Here is a 20,755-nt window from a genome sequence, read left to right on the forward strand (position 1 = left end):
TCGTTATCTCCAGCTTTCTTTTAACTCACACATCAAAGGGCTGTTGCACATTTTATTTCTCTGATTTATGCCATTGTCATCACATGATCCAAAGCAAAATGTCATCTTTGCTGGATGGTACAAAAGGTGGGAGTGGAGGTTTGTAGACTCACCTCATGTCCACTTTTCTAAACTGAATTTGGTCACATGGTGGCAGGGCAGAGGACCGACCCAAAAACACAATAATGATGTACACTGTGGGAAGCTATCTTAAGCAAACTGCCTTTTACGAGTCCAGCAAACATGGAACAAAATCATTATTCATCTGGAGTCATGCTTCTGAGCAAATGACACAAATATCCACCAATTTCTAAGAGAGATATGACATTGGTGCTGAGCAGGGGACACACAATGGCTGCTTTGCTGAGAACATATAATTGTTGCAGCTAAATGGTTAAAGAGAGAAGTGAGAGAACCAAAACAGTAAAGTTGCTAGCTGTGAAACCAAAGCAATGAGCCAAGAGACGCTGAAATCCTTTGTAAAGCTAAAAGTAACTGCAGGAAGCAGATAAGTCAGATAATAATTATCTGTAGTGTCATGACCCCTTCACACATTAATATAAACATTTATTACTGCAGTCTAATTTAGCTTCTCTATTCTCTTTCTTTCTTACAATGCTCCACGACGGTTTAGATCAATATCAATATCTGTGCCCCTCTGGATGACTTGTGTTTTCTTTTTGTTGTTTTATGAAGAATTTCTTACCCAGTGCAAATTCTGCAAAATATATTTTACAGAGACTGACCAATAAAAATCTAGCTTTTGTCAACCATACGTAAACCTTAAAACAACTGTTTAAAGTTGTGCATCACAAAAGGCTTACAGTAACTTGAGCTGAAATATAAGCCTCAGTTTTCCTGCTTCTAACACGGAAACTGCAGCAACCACAAGAAATCTTTTGGTTTTTCGTTCTGTAGATGGAAAATATGCTCAACTGGCTCATGAGCACTTTGTCAGACAGATTGGATTATTTTCCTCCCCGCAGAATGTCCTGCAATACCCCAGATGTCTCCAGAGGCCTCCGATAATGAACGTTTCCAGCATTTTCTGCTGAAAACAGACTTTTGACAAAGCAGCTGAAAATAAAGGAATAAAATAGGCAAAGTGACATTATAAATCCAGAGTGGTTTATTGGTTTTATCAACTGGCAGGTTTGCCAAAGCACCATAAGAAACAAACTGAGCTATAACCTGTCTTTATATATATTTCACATGGCAGTAAGATGCATTCGGGAACAGTGGTATTAAAGCATGAGTGAACAATCCAAACAGAACATGACACCTTCATGAAAAGGGTTTAATACATCTTCAAACAAAAACACAACTTAAACAGCAGTTCTCGTACTTTGCACACTACGTGCAACACTGTTTACAGCTGGCAGTAATTCTCAGGGAAGAGATTGAAATGAATCGAGTGTGAGCCACACTGCTGCTGTAACACACGGGGGTGGGGGTGGGGGAAGGACAGCAGGACACACTGCAGCCATAAACAGGGATTAGAGATGAACACGCAGATATTTACTTCCATCTAAAACACCAGCCATCCAGCCAGCACTGTCCTACTGCTGCTGTGCTGTTGCTGCTGCTGTGCTGCGCACGTGCATTCGTGTATGTGCGCGAGTGTAATCGTGCGGTAGGTGGGTATGTGGGGGAACAAATCAGCTTTGAGTAGTTGATCTGGAACAAAGTGGCTCAGGAAGCAAGCAGAGCTGTGATTTTATTCCCTAATTTTCATGAACAACATTTATAATCAGGGTTTAGGGAGCACAGGTTAGGGAGGAGCTTTAGAGCCACTCCAACAGAGGCAGACAGAGAGTAAAGATAAACTGAGACGGTAAAGTACAGCTCAGTGCAAACAAATTTAGACAAGTGAGAGAAACTGAGCTGAGATCGTTTCAATGAGAGAGTGAGGAGCGCGATAACGACAAATTTGGCTTTCCTCCTCCTTTCCGCGAACATGCATCAAGCCTTAAATGATGGCACGATGCGGCCTGCTTGCAAGACCAAACTTTTCTTAAGTGTTACTTTCAACAGGAAGAGGAGGATGGATTTCACCCATTTTAAGTGCGCAGACACAGTAAATCTGTCCAACAGATTTCTGTGGGCTAGCAGCAGGAGCTATAGACATAATAAGTCTTGGCAGCAAAAATGTGTGGCCTGAAACCACATGATAACTATGACGATAGCGAGGCTCCACTAAACTGTCTGGTCATACGACTGCACTCCTCAGGAAATTCTCACCTTGGGGACAAGAATCCTAAACAGCATGAAACAACACAACAGCTTTCCTGTGTAACAAACAGGGAATTCTTTTTCACAGTACTTTTTTTCTATCTCACTCACTTGACAAGAGCTTAGCAACGATTAATCCCCCCCAAAATAAGAAAGAGAAAAAGCAAAGAAATGACTTTTCAGCTGGAAGAAAATCAAGTAAAAGGATACCAAGGGGGCTTTGGTCCCGGTCCCGTTTTTGTCCAAGCGCTTCAAAAGAGTAGAACAGACTGCTGCAGAATGTTAAACACAGGTGCTTGCCAAAGAAACACGGTGCTACAGCACAGTTGTACCTACATTAAGAAAATAAACAGCTAAACTCCATAGAGTATTTACATATTTCAGCTCAGTGCATATTGGGTATCTCTTCCATTTTCACTGTCAAATCTATAAATCTGTATAGAAAACTCTTAAACCTGAAGCATCACAGGCGAAGAATGCTTGAAACTGGAATCGGTACTCAATTGGTCTGTATCAGAAAGTCCCTTGCCAGCGGCTTCCTTATTAAGTAACAGACAGAGACATTGTTTACATGCAGAGTGGTGCCGGACTGCAGGCGGTGGAACGTTCCTGGTCATATTAAGTTTCTGGAGGCTGAACTGCTCCCATCAGCATTCATGTGACTGTCAGTGGTAGTGCCTTAACCATGCACATATATTTGGACATAGTTGGTCTTTATATTCAAAAGAAAAAGGGGGGAAAAAACATGCAGTCTGAAAAAGGAACAACTGGAACACCATCAATAATTTGTAAAAACACAGAATGTTCTTTGCTTGCTGGAAACTTGCACCATCAGTCAATGCAGAATGACCTACATATCCAGCATCATATAAACCATCTGACACCGAGGAGCATTCACAGCATCACATTGTAACAACCACGCCATGACTTCTCAGAGGACAGTTGGTTATATAAAAACAAGATTTGTACACACATTTTCCTCACATCCAAGAGACTCAAAACAAACCTGCTGTGCCCTCTTTACTTTCGACCTTGTTTGCCTGAGGATTTTGACCCTTTTCCATTTGAAACGATAATAAGCTGGGATAAGGAGGTCACTAAAAACATGGTTTAGGCTAAAATGGAAACAGGAACCAAAAGAAATAATCTTTTCCCAATTAAAGCGTGAAGAGGAATCATTGGATGTAGGCCTCAAAAATCCATGCTCCTATGTCTATTGGTGCACAATGCCGCAATCACAAAAATATGTTGTGTCCAGAGAAGGTTTGAATATAAAAATATGAGAATATAAAACAGATTTTTTTTGGCATTGATTGTTAAACAGGTAGGTCAAAACACAGACAATCAACTATCAAGGTGACAAAGTCTTTTTTTTTTTTCTTTTTACTTCATTTTGTGCTGAAGTTATCTTGTGGGCCATTTTTTTCCATTGTGATGTGTGCATCACCTCTTCATGCTACTTCATGAACAATCGGATTTCAGACAGCAGGCAACAGTGGAGACTTATTTCTGGTGAGCACGCTGCCTTGCCAGCCGTTTCATGAAGCAACAGGTCACCGTTGCGATGATGACAATGCCTACAAACAAGGCAGATGAGACTCCGATCACCAGAGGGATGAGAAGGAGGTCAGCAGCTGAGGGAAATAGGAAAATAAAAAGAACCATTTAGCAATATAAAGTAGCATTTTTGTTAAGACTGCAGAGCTACTGAAAACAAACAATATCTTTTTTTTAAATCATTTTCACTGCAATATAAAGTCCTGCATTTTATGGAAAACAGCACAGCAATAAGAGAGAACCAAAGAACTGAATAAATAATTAAATAAATAAATCATAAAAAACAGCTCTCTTCGATAAATGATAAAATAATATGTGTCCACAGGTGTCACCAACGTTGAAAAAATGCTGCCTCTAAATACTATAGATATTTTACTTCTTACATTTTCAATTTGTCTCCATACTAGTGTCCTGTCTGCTTTGTGTAAATACAGCCTGCAGTTCAGCCGAAAAGCCCCTGAATTTTTATGTGATTGTTGGTCACAGCTGAGTTTTTTAGGGTATTTTTGGCAAATTTTTAAATCAGACATGAGAAATATAATGATTTTGATCAAATATCACGTGTTTAAACTTAGACTGGTTATCTAACAAAAACAGATGAGTAGATCAAGGACTGTTGGAAAGTTCAAAATCCAATGATTCTTTCTGTTTTTACAGTTTCTAGCTCTGATAAATTATGCAATCTTTGCAATTTTTTAAACTGATAAAGTCCCTTTTAATCCAGCCAGCGGGTTTTGGGAATCAGGAGATTAAATGGAGAAAATACAGCAGGCGGCGCCCCGTCTTGAGTTTTTAATCAGTATGCCCAGTATACAGTCATGGACAAAATGATTAGACCACCCTGGTTTTCTTCAATTTCTTGTTCATTTCAATGCCTGGTACAACTAAAGGTACATTTGTTTGGACAAATATAATGATAACAACAACAACAACAGCTCATAGAGTTTAAGAGCTGGTATCCAGCCATTTTCCATGGTTTTCTTGATAATAACCAAAATCACCTGAGTTCTTACATCAATAGTTACGGCATTGTACTGCCAAAAACAGTGCTTTTAGGCATTTCATGTTTTCTTTTCTGTCTGTTTTAGTCACATGATACACACAGGAGTTAGTACTTGATTAAATAACCATTGCTCTTGATGACTGCAGCCATGCATCTTGGCATGCTCTCCACCAGCTTCTGACATTGTTCTGCTGTCACAGCAGCCCATTCCTGTTGCACAAATTCAAACAAAATTGCTTTGTTTTTGGGCTTATGGTTCTACCATTTTGTGTTTGATGATTTTCCACAGGTTTTCAGTTGGATTTAGATCTGGTGATTGAGGAGGCCAAGGCATGGTTTGAATGTTCTGGTTCTCCAGCCAGGCTTTAACTGGAAATTGGATTCATCACTGAAGAGAACGTAGCCAATCAACAGTCCAATCCTTGTGATCTCCATCAAAGAGTAACCAGGCTTTCCTCTGCCTTTTGTTGATGAAGGGCTTCTTCTGTGCCCTGTGTGACTTCACATAATTCTTTAGTTTTAGGCATTATGTGAGAGCTGACAACTTCTGAGTTGTACTACGGCTTGAATGTAAGCAGGAAATCACTCTAGGCCTTTGCATGTGCAGTGCTGCTTATGACATGAGATGGCTTCTTCTATACCCTGACAATACAATGACGCTTAAGCATGTGAAATAGGACATAAAGTATGATGTAATGTAATTTTTTGTCATGGTCATTGTATTCTTCAGGCAATACACCTTTAGTTGTACCAGGCATTAAAATTAACAAGAAATTGAAGAAAACAAGGGTGGTCTAATTTTTTTTTTTTTTGAATAATCTAACTTCAGAGAATTAAATGCTAAATAGTGTATGTTTTTTTTAAATGACACCTTGCTTTGATGATTCAGTTAAACTGTATATCAAACTGAGTCTCTATCTAGGATCCACAGTATGCTAGGTCAAACTGGAAAAAGGTCAACAACTAACTTTGCTACCAGTACTTAGACCAAGATGATCATGAGCACAGTGCTAGAAATATCACTGCCCTGCTTTTATATATCTTATATATTTTAAATAATTACACATTATATTTTAGTTGTATCTGGATGTGGATAAAATTCCTCATGATACAAATGCACCAAAGATCCAGTAAAGATCATTTCACCCAGTAGCAGATACACATTCAGGGAGATTAGTGTATAATCTCCTCTTGTTGGAATGCCCCTGGCAACACAACAAGCTCCCTGTTCATGCCCACGCTAGCTTCACTGTAGATATGCTTTAATCACATCGTTTGCCTTGAGAATACTGATACGAACTCAATTGAAAACTTACAGTGAGAAATGCATAAGCAAAGTTTGAAGGACCACAGCTAATCCCACAGAATTAAACTGACGCTGTCCACAAATCAGAAGTTTAGATACTTGGGGCAAAAAAAAAGTGAGATTAAGGGCTTTTGTGTATATTTAAGATGTAAATACATAGAACTGTGCTTAGGAAGGGCAGGGAAAGGATCTGGGGTGGAATCAATTGACACAAAAGGTGTAGTGACCATTCAAGGTTATGAGTAAATGCTTTACATTTATACTGGCTATCCTCCAACTTGGCAACAAAGGCTGCCAGTTTGATCCCCCCATTGATTCTTCAGTTCGATTCTTAAACAACCTGAATCAATCTTAGGAGTAGCACTTGCCCCGTTACCCCCAACAGCAGCCAGAACGATGCGGCTGTACCAAGAAGCTTCCAGATGTGAGTGGCTGTAACTGAAGGAGTGCGAAGACAAGGATCTTGGCAGAAACCTTCCCCAGATAAACACCTTAGTAAATGAGGTAGTTCCTTTACATTTATCAACTCTGTCTGTGATTATTACGAAAAACAAATCCACTAGGAGATTCTTACCTCTAGCATACAGGTAAACAGTCACTGCGTTTGACTCTGCTTTGGCCCCGGTGTTGTACCAGACCCCATGTGGGTCCTGCCCCCACGCCTCAGCATTACACGTGTACATGCCCTGGTCCTCCATCGTAGCCATGTGGACCCTCAGTCTGTAGGTGACAGCTGACAGGCGGTCGATGCTGATCTCACTGCCGTTGGTATAGATATTTACAATACCATTGTAATTCATAGTGGCTATCACTGTACGTTTTTCGGCAATGGGTGGGTCGAGTGGAATGACATCAGATGCCTTCTTGACAACCGGTTCAGGGATTGGCCACCGCAGGAACTCCACCTGAGCCTGGGCGGGGCCTGTGGTCCTCACGGTGGCGTTGCAGATTAAGGTGACCGTGCTGCCTTTTTTGAGCAGAGGGCCAGGAGGGAGCTGAGCCACAGCTGAAACCAAAACATCTGCAGAAGAAAGTGAACATTTAAAAGACAGTTCAAAGAAAGTAAGGTAAACATATATGACAGTAAAAAAAAACAAAACATATGATTTTGGTCTGCGGTAAAACAGGCGTTTCAAATGTCGAAACAATGAAATAACCGATGCTTAACTAACATGCATTTCAGATTAACATGAAGAGAATCAAACCAGATTTGAGATTTGGAAGTCTGCCCCAAGAAGGAAACAACTGAAGAAAACCACACAAGCTTATAAACTTTTGATTTCAGTAAAAGCATTGTTCATAATATACAAAGTAAAACACGTCAACATAAATCTATTTAAGATTTTGAGGAGAGCCTTGAATATTTTTGAAAATTTATTAGAAACCTGGAGACATATCAGTCAAGCTGGAACAGAAATTTGGCTGTACTGTTGCAGAGTTCAACACAGCACACTGTAGCCAAATGGCTCATGTCCCAGACCTCCAGGCCACCAAGACACTCAATAAATCCAAAACTTTAAATCATTTCTCAGACCAAAACAATACAGCAGTTCCTGAACAGTCAATGTAGTCAACAGCGAAAAGACGAAGACTGAGAGTCTAGCGGCTCTGTGAGTCTGAACTTGGGCACAAGGGTTCTTTGAGTTTAACGCTTACATCAACGTGAATTTAACTTTAGCTTAGATGACAGCAACAAATAAAAACTACAGGATCATTAAAGTGATTACAAAGTACCCTGTGGAGACATGAGTGTGTGAAATCTCAAGACACTCAATTCTGATGGACTGACACAAAACAATGGTAAACCAGGTTGAAAAATGAATGTGTGCACGTTTCATGATCACCTACAATGTTTCAGTCTGCTGCAAAGTGGTGAACACTGCCATCCCTACAGCCCAGTCGCTAACGGGTTAAAATTACTTTAGATTAGTCAACAACTGCTTTCTAGATATTTTTCTATGCAATCCAGAAATTGTACAGAATTTCTAGATGCTCCATTTCAAGATGTAGGCATTTTTCACATAGTATAAAAACAAAAATCAACAAATTATTTGAATTTACCAAACCCTAATTTAAATACATTTTGATCTACTTTTTCAATTTTCATTATTGTATTATTACTGTTTTTATTTCTTGTGTGAAGCACTTTGTCTACACTCACCGGCTTTGTATTTAGTTTATGTTTTCCTTTAGGTTTGTGATTGTACACACGGTATTTACACCTAGAAATGCAGACTTCTTGTGAAAAACGGAGTGCACCTACGTGTGCTGTTTTTTCCGCTCATAGAAAAGATTGCACAAGAAAAAAATCACTCATCTTGGACAAATCTGACATTAGAACGTCCTAGTTTACTCTTTTTAAAGTCGTTTTTTGTTGCCAACTGTATGAGCGCACCGTGGCCACCAAGCAGCAGCTACTGCAGCCTGCAATGTGGGGGCATTCAGGGAACATCAGTAAATTGTAGTGTCTATTGATAAGAAAATGTTCAGCAAGTCATATGGTTTGCCTTTGACAAGGTGGAAGGTGTGACCAGATGAGAGTTGGTTGCACCATTACTACCACTGAAAAAGTTAGTCTGGAGCCCTGTGTGGACTTCCGTATGGTGTGAGTGTTGTTCGGTAAATGACTACATATGCAGTGACGCAAGGCGTGGCTCTAACTTGGCTCCTTGCAAATGGAAAAGCAAACAGGTTCTTAGAAGGTGCGAGATTTGAACCAACTGGCACTCGCACCAGCAACGAACTAGCACCTGGTTCTTCTTGGTGGAAAAGGGTTTGAGTCTCACCTTTGGTCTTCAGGTTGACAGTGACTCCCTCGGATTTCTGGGTGAGTGTTGCAGGCGTAGACAGGCTGGGGTTTCTCCGTCCAGCATACACGCTCACCACACACCGATACACCCCTGAGTCAGAGGGCCGGGCCGAGAAGAGCTTCAGAGAGTGCTTCCCCTCTGCCACTTTCTCCATGGACCCACCACTGGCTCTGCTGAGGTCGTCCCCCCAGCTCACGGTGCCATCTGGGCTCATCCGGGCTACTTCAACCTTAACATACAATACATTTGTTATCGTACATATTAGGCTGTAAAATCATAAAAGGCAATCTATTTGACAGAACTATCTCTCCAACATTTTCATTTTCGCACAAAATATTACACATCTATCTGGAACTTCAGCTGAACCACCATGCAGAAGTAAAAATACACAAAACTTACGTATCTACATCTGCAAATAAGAGTTAGATTCACTACTAGTTACTTGTAAATTAAACATTTAATCTCTGTTTTATCACACTGTATACAAAGCAAACACACTAAGCTGCAACAGGCAAACAATAAACCATTGAAAATGACTGTACCTCCACTCCTCCGGTCCCGACTACATCGCTGCTGACAGATCCCCTTTTCATCCACTGAACCAGGAGACCTGAATTCACTTCAGACGGAAGCCCAAGCACCTCACAGGTCAGGATGAGAGGAGAGCCAACCTGCAGGGTCACCTCCCCTTTGGGCGAAGATGTCACACTCAGAGACTCGGCTGGAGAGAGGGAGAGACAGATGGAGAGAGCTTAATAAAAATTTAAGCACCAGAAATTTGTCCGGGGGAAGGCCGCAAACAAGCACTTAGACTGTGACAGTGAGCATCTTTGCAGGAAGTGAGATACCACTTCTCTGTGGCTGGAAAAGGAAGAAAGCTAGAGTGGTTTCTCTGGAACAATGCACAACAAAAAGCATTCGCACGCTAAGTAGAAAGTAAAAATCAAGCAAGCACAGCGCTAACAGTATACAACAAAAAGTAACACTGTAAGAGATCATTGATCATAATGAGATTATTTTGTATACTGTGCTATGGATTTTTTTTTTTAGATCAGTCAAATAAATCTCACGGATTGTGTGATGATTAAAGGGATTTGAAAGAGAGAAAAAAATACCTATTTTTGTGACACAAAGTGCCAAACTTTTTTTTAATCTTTGTTTTTTCACACAAATTCAGGCTTCTCAATAAATATCATTAGACAGAAATCATTAGTATCTATTGCAAACAGCAATCAATCATCAGCTCTCACATGCAGTTAAACAAGGAGTTCTGTTCAAAACAAAGTCTACAGTATATATGTACAGTAGACTTATACATAAACCAATCCACCTGTTGCAAGATACCACAATCACATTTCTTCTGCTCTAATTTTAGCAATGCACTCAACAGCAGAGAAATGCATGAACTGACAACATAATTATACCGTATGTATAAATAGAACTTCAGTCTACAAGCTGGCACATAAATGCATGTAAATACATTTAGTTTGTGATTTTCAGTTAAAATGAAATATCAAATTATAAAAACTCAGCACAAGTCAGTATGTGTAGCTTAAATAAACGTAAAATGTTTTTATTATCTCTGTGCATAATATTATTTATCATATGGACACAATGGACTATAATAGTTATAGTCCATTGTGTACACACAGCCTCATCTAACCACAGCACTTATCTAAACACAGATGCTTCTTGATAATAGACACATTATGTATTTAAACAAAAGGAGACACGTCAGACCATTGCATTAGTCAGACAACTGGGGCCACAAAACATGGAACTAACTAGTGCTTGTCAGTGAGTGTCTGTAAAAAGACAATGTGTGCATTGATAAGCTCAAGTGCCTCCCTTTCAGCTGCAGTTTTGTTTCACAAGAAAAAAAAAAAATAACCCAAATAGTTTTTAACTGTGTGGCTGTCCATACCTCTCCTCAGCAACAAATTAATTATAAAAAGGCATAAAAAGCATTTGTGCAAGATCAAAGGTTGATTGTTTAAAACCAACTCAGAATTTTAAGCTCAATCAGGATACAAAATTTATACTAAAACCTATATCAAAAGTTAAAGGGGCAGTAATATATTCATAGCATTGTCCTCTGAGCAAATATATTGAGTATGCTGTCTACACAGAGCACTTCTCATTCTGCTAGATTAAACAAGTCTTTGAGAAAGGATTGCTAAGCACAGCAGTACTGGAATGGACACATCAGTCTGACAGAATGATCACCATTTCCTTTCCGAGCTACAAAAGGCTGGAGTAGGAGAAAATATTACTTAACCCTTTCGACCTGCACAAGCGCTTTGAAATTTAAATTGAAGAGAGCATCAAGGCTATCCAGTAGCCCAGCCAGCCTGTTATTGACCTTTCAAATCCAGCTGGATAATCAACAGGAGGGCTGAGCATTTAGCAGTCAGTCAGGTTGTCTGACAGCTAAGGGTCCTGATTGACAGAAAATGAACTGGTAAGCCAAAGTGCAATTTTAAAAAAATGGGGAAGAAATTGGAAAAAGAAGATCTCAAATGTGAGAACTGGCAGTTTTTTGGCAGGTCTTGACGTATGGAGAAATGGTGAAAATTATTGGATTTTACAGCAAACAAGGCATTCAAATAATACTGTCATGAGATTTTATCACAGGAAAATATTGGCAAAGAATGAAAATAGTCTTTAGTTGCATCACTAATAGTAAGATAATAAAGCAATCTATGCAGCCAGAGAGCAAACAGTTAAACAGGCGCCACCTAGATATCCAAACAACTAATCAGACAAAAACTGCAACACTTGCTGTCAACAAACAGCTAACAAACAAGGCAACAAGCTGAATACAAATGTGAACTCAGCTATTTAATCAGGCACCATTCATCTAGTCAGAAAACTGGTCAGCCAGCAAACTAGACATTGAAGCAGTTAAGTCACTCAAACATTCACAGCCTGAAATCTGGATGGATTCCAAGACACTCAGCAGATCTACAAGTCCAGGCCGACTGACACTGCTGCCTTGGCAACATCAGAGAAACAATACAGAGCCTTGTACTGACAAGTAGAAACCAAACTTCTAATGTTTGGCTGTTATTCTATCAGATTGATTCCGTCATTTATTTTATATCATCTTTAGCCAATCAGGTTGACTTTTTCAAAACTGTACTACCTGCTGAAAGGTTTCATTACTAACATCATCATCTACCATTGTACAATGTGCTTGGTGTGACCTTGGAACTTGCCACATGCCATCACAGCTTAGCCACAGTTTCATAGTTACACTGACCTAGTTGCTGAACAGTCAGGTTGCCAATATCCAGCGTTCTCTGTGCAATCTTCTGCCACGATCGATCAGGATCCAAAATCCACTGTGAGGCCTCACAGAAATATGAGCCGGTGTCGTCGGGCTGCACCGCCCTCATCCTCATCACGTACACGCCCTGCCCGCCCTCCCCGTTCCTCTTTTCCAGCGTGATCTCTCCATCATCGTAGCGCTTCTTGTAGAAACGTCCGGGCACGACCCCGAGGAGCTTGTCAATGGAGATAATCTCTCTGATGGTGCTGACCTCCCCTCCGGGTCCCCCCGCCGACCCGTCTCCACCATCACGCTTCCCAAATGTGATGGACAGATGGGTGAGCTGCTCTGATTGGATGCTGGCGGAGCACGTCAGGGTTAATTCAGCCCCCTCCGGCAGGGGCTGGCCGGTGAGTGCTCGGGAGTAACTGATCTGGAGCGTGTCAGGGATCACTGTGCACAGAGACATAGACAGACAATTATATTAGATCGAGCTGCTGCAGGAGGCAGGGGGAAGGAAAAAATATGCCAAATTTAATTTGTCTTGCCCGTGTGCTGTTAAGATGTATATGTTTGGAACACTAAAGCAAATAATAAAATGACACTGCTGAGAGAGACCCACGAGCCTTTTACCGCCCTTGGCTGTAGAAAGAAGCGATTAGCAAGCTATGACAATACTCAGCTGCAAATCTAACACCCAGCATCCTTCTAACATAAACTAAGTAGCAAACAAAGGAGAGGATTAACAGAAACAGAATTGGTAACCATATGGATGACGGACGATTGCCTAAATATTTTGGACAGCTTTGGCAGATGGATCTCAGCGTACAAGTATCAAGTTCATAGACAGAAAAGAGAAACAGAAAGGAATAGGCAGATTACAAACTCCAGATGGTGAGTTTAAATAATAGCTTTGAATGCAGAATGTTGCCGTGCACCAAGTTAAACACGTAGCACAATTAATCAATGAAACATGTCATCCATCTGGTTGATGCAGTGTCGAGTTACAGATACAATCTCCTTGTACGCTAAATACCATCACAGAACCCGAATGCAGCAGTGAGCTTGTTTTTCATACATTACAGCTAAACTATGACTAGCATCTGGTTGGAACAAGGGCCGGGTAAAATTTGAAAACTTCTGACAGTAGCTGCTGACACAAGGTTTGTAGAACAAACACTAAAGCCAATCCAGTGTTGCAGCTGTACTTAAAGTGCTTCACATACTCAACAGTGCCTGGGATTTGGGCGATTTTTTTTTCATTCATTTTGCTTCTTTACATTAAGAATTTAAAAATATATGTACAAAGATTTTGCGTTCATATTTTTGCAATGGCACTTTGTTTTGTGTCACTGATCCCTAATAATCTCTTCGTGTTTTATTGATTTTATCAATTTTCATTGTATGTTCAGTTGTTGATATTATACGTTCTATGTACTGCTTAAATCGATGGCTACAAGAGTTTATTCATCTCAGCGAGGCCCTTTTTTTTTGATTTATAGATAAGTCTGGTGATGAAAAGATAAAAATCCAACATTGAATTGATCTGACTTAAGAGTATGATGTGTCTTATTCCTCCTAAATATTTGTAGTGTACCAAAGTCACAACTCGAAATAGACCAAACATATTCAGTATGTGTTGTGTTCAAGTAATGTTTGCTAACAACTACAATGCCCAGCCTCTTCGTCTTTTCATGTGATTTGTTGACAATCAGTATACTGATTGTATTATCCAATCCTATGCCTATAAAACTTAAAACAAACTCCTGTCTTACCTTTGACAGTCACTAGGTCGCTGTAATTCCCCTGGTAGGTGCTGTCCGTGCTGGGTGTGTAGCACTCATACTTTCCCTGGTCTTCAGCCCGAAGCCTCTGGACCATTAGTCTGACTTTGTCTCCTGAGTCCCTCTCCACCCTCACCTCCCCATTCCTCACCCGGACCTGGAACGGGGCATATGGGAACCCCTTGTCCCTGGTGGACACCACTCCCATCTGCCTTCCACCTGCATCATCCCTGTACAGGAACCACTCAAAGTCCTGTGTACGTGGGCCTTCGTATCCTGATACACTGCAGGGAAGGGAGAGGGGGAACCCAGCAACACGGTAGAGGGGTCCGACAGGAAGAGTTACATAGCGGCACAGAGCATACTGGAGCACTGTAAAAACAAAAAATAAGCAGAGACAGCAGGAACGTGAAAGATGTGCTGAGTGGGAAAGCATGGAAACAACAACAATGTCAATTTCTGACAGTCTTGCCTCGCAGCATGTTTAGTACATGGACTCACCGATCAATATCCTGAGCTGATGACTGGCTAACAGGGAATCAATGCACTAAATAGCTGTGGAGGAAAAAAAAACCAGGGCTGGGGCTCTGGGCCAGCTTTCTCAGAATACAATGACATGTTTAATGAATGAAATACAATCATGTCAGTAATCTAATTCTGTAATTACCTTCTTGCCTCGCAGCAAGAAGGTTGCCGGTTCACATCCCTGTGAGGACACTGGAATCTTTCTGTGTGGAGCCTGCATGTTCTACCCATACAGCGTGGGTTCTCTCCAGGTTCTCCGGCTTCCTCCCACAGTCCAAGAACATGTTGAGGTTAATTGGTGATTCTAAATTGTCCGTAGGTGTGAATGTGAGTGTGCTTGGTTGTCTGTCTCTAAGTGTGGCCCTGTGATAGACTGGTGACCTGTCCAGGGTGTCCCCTGCCTTCACCCTAAGTCAGCTGGGATAGACTCCAGCCCCCCATGACCCTAGTTAGGATTAAGTGGTGTATAGATAATGGATGAATGGACTTTTGTTGGGGGCCAACTATAAACACAGACTAATGGTGGCTGAGCTGCCATGCAAGGTGCTCGCCTGTCATCAGGAATAACTCGAGGTTCAATTTCCCTTCTGGGATGAATAAAGTATTTTTCATTCATTTCAGTATGTTTGCCCAAAGACACTTCAGAGTGTTGAGGGGGCCAGGAACTGAGCCACCAACCTTGCGATAAGTGTGCACATTCACTCCATGGCTAATTGTTTGGTCTATAAAATGTCTGAACTAATGAATAAATGGCCATTAGAATTTCTTAAAGCCTAAGGTGATGTCTTCAAATTGCAAACAACCTAAAACTGAAATGTGTTCTTTCAGACACAATAAAGCAGCAAGCTAAGCAACTCAGAAGTTCAAACTTGGTCATGTATGGAACTTTTCTTGGACAATGAAACCTAAGTACTTCCATTAGTCCAACAATCGCACATATACATTGAAGCAACTCAACAGTAACATCTTATTCCCAAACACAGTAACAGACATGTGATGTTTTGCAAAACAGAACAGTTCCTACCTTTTGCCATTAAAAGGAGGTAGTTGGTAGTTTTCCATGAAACAGTTCAAGGAATTAATGTGAGCAATTGTATTATATTTAGAAAAAAGATGTTATTGTTGCAAATGCAGTCAAAGCCAAAGGCCACTGAGCACATAGTAATGAAATGAGCTAACCCTGATATCTTTTCACTGCAAATCACACAGAAACTTGGTGAAAACACTTTTCTGAGTCCAAAAGGGAAAATAAACTCTATCCTCATTGTCTCACTGTTTAATGGAAGCCTGGCAACGTGGCAGATATTCAGTGTTCTGTTTATGATAGAAAATAATCAGTGTGAGAGCCTTAAGGCTGAGAGCAGCCAGCTTCCAGGTCCCAACATCACAATATTTCACAGTCGCACTGTCTGCCTTCATAACACAATCTTCTCCTGAAATCTTTCTGAAATAGTCACAGGCTCAGATCAATCTGGATTATTTCAGTACTGAAAATGTCTTCTGACCCAGGAACTGAAACTTCTCACGCCATGACTACCTTATTCTCTCAGGTTTAGCGTAGTTACATGTCGATACTGACTTTGTAAAAAGAAACAGGTCTGATTTTAAAAAGATAATGAAAGTCAGCTCTGCTCTGCTTCCTCTTATAAATAAAGAAGCAAAATCTAAGATGAAATTTATGGATGAAGATTTAATTCTATTTAGTACACTGCTTATTAAACTGACTATTTTCGGGGGGTTTCTGTTGGTCAAAAAAAATAAACAATTAAAACAGCTTGCAGTTGGATGAAATGCTGAAATTATAAAGTGTAAAGAGTATTTTTCTGTATTTTTAAGAAAATAATCAGCAAATATAACTGTTACTGCAACCATGACAATAACAAGAACAGATTTTTTTAAATTCTAAAAATGCTAAAACTAAATTTGAAAAAAATGTGTAAGTATAAGAAAGCCCTATACATTAGAAATATAAGATAAATTCGGAGCAAAAGAAAAAAACTGACTAGCTTACTAAAACTAATATCATCTCCATCATAAAATTCTTAACATTTAGTAGTTCATGTGGCCATCTGCATGAAGTCAGAGAGCTGATCTTCTAAATAAACTTATTCTATATTGTAGGGAAGAAATATATTTTTTTAAATTATTACATGCATCTTCAATATTGGGCTACAAGGTGGCTCAGCGATGAGCACCTCGCAGCAAGAAGGTCGCCGGTTCACATCCTGGTGAGGACACCGGGATCTTTCTGTGTGGAGTTTGCATGTTCTCACAGTGCAGCGTGGGTTCTCTCCAGGTTCTCCGGCTTCCTCCCACAAGGTCCAAAAACATGTTGAGGTTAATTGATGATTCTAAAATTGTCTGTAGGTGTGAATGTGAGTGTGCTTGGTTGTCTGTCTCTAAGTGTAGCCCTGCGATAAACCTTGGTTTAATACTTAATGTTTTCAATGTTCATGTGGTGCAAAAAGCAACAAACACGCCCACATAACAGACACTGAACAATGGATCACCACCATCGACTAACACGCAAAGTACGTCAGTAAAACTACCTGAAAAGTACCTGAACAACTCGAAATACTAGACAAGTGACACTCCCTGCCTCGGTGTGTGTGTATGTGTGTGTGAGTCCTAAAGACACAACTGGAGCTTTCTCACAGGCAAAGCATGGCCCAATAAAAAACACGCCCATAGATAATGACATGGGAGACGAGTGGGAGGCTTAAGCGGATCAAGTCCTAATTAACATTGGGCTCGGACTGATAGGGCTGGGGGACACCACGGCTAGTCACAATGCTCGTCACTGTCTGGATTAGACTCGGTGCAACAAGGGGGGGGGCCCTCATTTTCTAACCAGGACCCACAAAGAGATGCATGTTGGACCAGAGAACTCTGACTGATACTATCCTGCTCCAAAGAGGCCAGGCTCATTAATATTATTAATACTATTATTACTATTATTACTATTATTATTATTATTACTGTGAGCAGGAATGTATAAGCTGTCAACCACATGCATTCTCTCTCTATCTCTTTCTGTCCAAACTGTTTGGTCAAACTACACTGGTAAAGTATGAGTTCAAAAGTTTAAAGGCACAAAGTTAAAAAGAAGACTAATGCAGAAATACTTAAATGCAGCTGTGTGCTTTATTGCCTTCATCTGCTTCTGCATAGCTGGCTCTCGTGTCATGTTTTAGCCCGAAATATTACGCTTACTTTTCAGTATCTTGGATTTGTTGGGTTATGTTATGTCAATTAAATCTGCAAATACATTGACATCTCAATCTTAGCTGATGAAAAGATGACAGTAAGAAACTTTTAAGGCATAAAACAAGTTGTAAAAGCATGAAGATGACCATAGTCAAACCATAAAAAACTGACATTAATGAGAGTGAAATATATTAAGAGATTTTAAAAAAAACTGTCAGTGCCATAGAACAACTAGGATTTTTACAATTACGTAAATCTTGTTTCAAAAACCAAGTGATGCAAATATTTGTTTTTATGACTTCCTGGAAACCAAACCAGTAAAGAAAATAACCACCTGTACATCCAGTAAGTGTTTTTTCTTAGACAGTGGACTATTTCATCAGCTATTTCAACATTTAAATTGTAACAAATGATTTGCAGGCCACAGGATTGTGACAAATATACTGAGAGCTGTCCCACAGATTCAGCAAATCCTGCATAATAACGAAAAGACTGCAGATTGCATCACTAAAGTCAAGCTACCTGCAAATGAATAATGTGGTTGCTAACAATCATGCAAATGCATCTCCATGTGGCAGATGGCGGCTGTGCGCACAGAGAACAGGTACGACGTGGATAAACTCACCCCCGTGCAAAAATACGAATAGTACTGTTTTCATCGAAGCCATCATGGTCCTCATCTTCCCCCCTGATGTCCAGATGGATTACGTTGAGTCAGATTTCTCTGTTTACTGCCGATCATATTTCGTACCGCCGCGGAGAGACCAACTGCGCCCGGATTATTTCTGTTTGGTTTTTTGTTTTTTAATGGAGGAAAAGCAAAATGTTAACATACAACAATGTAGCAGAGGCAAACAGAGATTACAGTCAGGAGAGTTAGCGACATCAGCTAACTACGAGTCGAATGCATTTTAGAATAAATATTGCAAAGCTGCAGATTCAATCACCTTCTTCGTGCACCGTCGCGTCTCCATCGGCGCTACCGCTGCTCCACAATATGTCGGTTCGCTTTTTAGATCATAGCGCCTCGAGAAACACGCCGTCCGGTGCAACCGTGGAGCGGCTGCTGGCATCACAGGGGGTTGGGATGTATGTGTGTGTGTGTGTGTGTGTGTGTGTGTGTGTGTGTGTGTGTGTGTGTGAGATGAAAAGGGAGGAGCATGCATGCAAAACAAGCTTTGTGAAAAAAAACAAAAAAAACTGGTGCCATTGGTCAAGACAGCGACGGTGACATTTTGAACCAATGATAATAGAGAGTGTTGGAAAAGACGGTGAGGTGATGTAGAACCGCAGGAGGGCGCCAGAGGGACACACATGCAGCCAGACCTGAGGCCCGAACAGGTGGCTTCACGGCTCAGGGGAAGCTTCTCATGGAGAAGTGTGCAGGTGGGAAGTAGTTGAACTTCTGTGAAGGTCTAAAATGAAGAAATAATTTAAACAGGAAGAAACATGAATAACAGATTAATGTGAGTGAAATTTTAAAGTGCACACTTTTAAAATAGGAAGACAATTGGTGGTGCTGTTAAGGAAACTTAAGGTCTATCAACAGCAGGGACTTCCAGGTGAAACATACTGTGCATACGTGTAGATTATCTGGGAGCACTGTGACAATCTTGTCTTTTAACACCATGTAGCAAAAGTTGCTGAGGGACAAACTCAAGCACAAAGAGGTGGACCACCACCTCACTGCCTGGATCATGGACTACCTGTAACAGTATGTGTGCTTGTAGGACCTGTAAATGGTTGTCTGTAGTACAGGGGAACAGTCCTGGCTCTCACTCTCTAAGAACAGACTTCACATGTAGATCTGCTGGCTGTCACCTGTAAAAGTTCTCTGGTAATTCAGCAATTGTCAGTTTCATCACAGATGAGAAGGACAGGGACTGCAGAGAACTGACCCATGACTTTGTGGACACCAACAAATTGGTGAACTTTCACAGATGCAAGCACAATCACATCCGGGACATCCAGAGAATGGACATTTAGAACTTCTAAGTAGCTAGCAGTTCACCTAAATGACAAAGTGAACTGGTCTGACAATCCTATCTGTTAAAGAGACTCAAGTCTTTTGGAGAACAGGAAGCGCTCCTGAGGTTCTTTGTTGACTCTGTGGTGGCATCAGACATATTCTGTGTAGCTGTATCCTTGGGAAGCAGCATCTCTACAGCAGACAGGAAGAGACTCAACAAGCTGGTGAGGAAGGCCAGCTCTGTCTTGGGATCTCCCCTCGACCTGGAAAAAGTGGTGGGAAACTGCAGGATGATGGCTCAGTGATCATCCCTGTTGGAGAGCATGTCCCACCCTCTTGCAGGAGACTCTGACAGCACTGTGCAGCTCCTTTAGTGACGGACGGCTTCACCTGCAGTGTGTGATGGAGAGATACCGCAGTTTCTTCCTCCCTGCTGTCAGACTGTCAATCGACTCTGCTCCCAGTAGACCTCACACAGGAAAACTGGCATATTTTACTCCAGTGCAACATCAGTGCATTCAGAGTTGTGCATTGCATGAATGCGCATGAATATGAGTCTGTGCAATATCAGTACTTTTCTACATATAGAATAATTCTGTTCATTTCCACATTCAGCAGAATCTGTGCAATATCTGAATTTCTATATATGGAGGAATATGTACAGTATCAACAGAACAGAACGTATGCATATTGCTTGTTTATTTCCATGTTTTGACTGATGTACCTACATTTTTGTCACCTTCCTGCTTCTGCATTGCTCATTTTCCCACTGTGGGGTTAATCAAGGCTTTTCTTATCTTCTTACAATTAGTTCCTTTGTTTTCTTTTACATATGTGAAATTTCCACTGTGAATTGATGCAGATAAGACACAAATCGATGCATTACTATTCACCAAAATGCAGGAAATTAACAGTTTGGTGCTCAAATCTTCCCGGGGGAGGATATCTAGACCACTGCTTATTGTGCCCCCCAGCCAGAGATGATTAAGTGCATGACATCAATGACCAGAGAGAAGCTTTAACATACTGAGTCTGAAAAAGTTCCAAAATTT

At 40.7% G+C, this 20,755-nt stretch overlaps 1 protein-coding gene across 1 annotated transcript; it reads right to left on the reverse strand.

Annotated features, from left to right (window-relative positions):
* Positions 1-1,145: 1,145 nt before the first annotated feature.
* Positions 1,146-18,769, reverse strand: igsf8 (immunoglobulin superfamily, member 8). Its single transcript, XM_008280739.1, has 8 exons — positions 18,682-18,769; positions 18,360-18,519; positions 13,994-14,374; positions 12,210-12,671; positions 9,490-9,668; positions 8,924-9,176; positions 6,712-7,158; positions 1,146-3,905 (listed from the first exon to the last, which is right to left on the reverse strand). Exons 2-8 carry the CDS (start codon positions 18,412-18,414, stop codon positions 3,775-3,777), a joined length of 1,908 nt encoding a protein of 635 aa, XP_008278961.1. The 5' UTR covers positions 18,415-18,519; positions 18,682-18,769; the 3' UTR covers positions 1,146-3,774.
* Positions 18,770-20,755: the final 1,986 nt, after the last annotated feature.

This window comes from Stegastes partitus, unplaced genomic scaffold, assembly GCF_000690725.1.
Source record: "Stegastes partitus isolate 25-593 unplaced genomic scaffold, Stegastes_partitus-1.0.2 Scaffold208, whole genome shotgun sequence".
Lineage (NCBI taxonomy): Eukaryota > Metazoa > Chordata > Actinopteri > Pomacentridae > Stegastes > Stegastes partitus.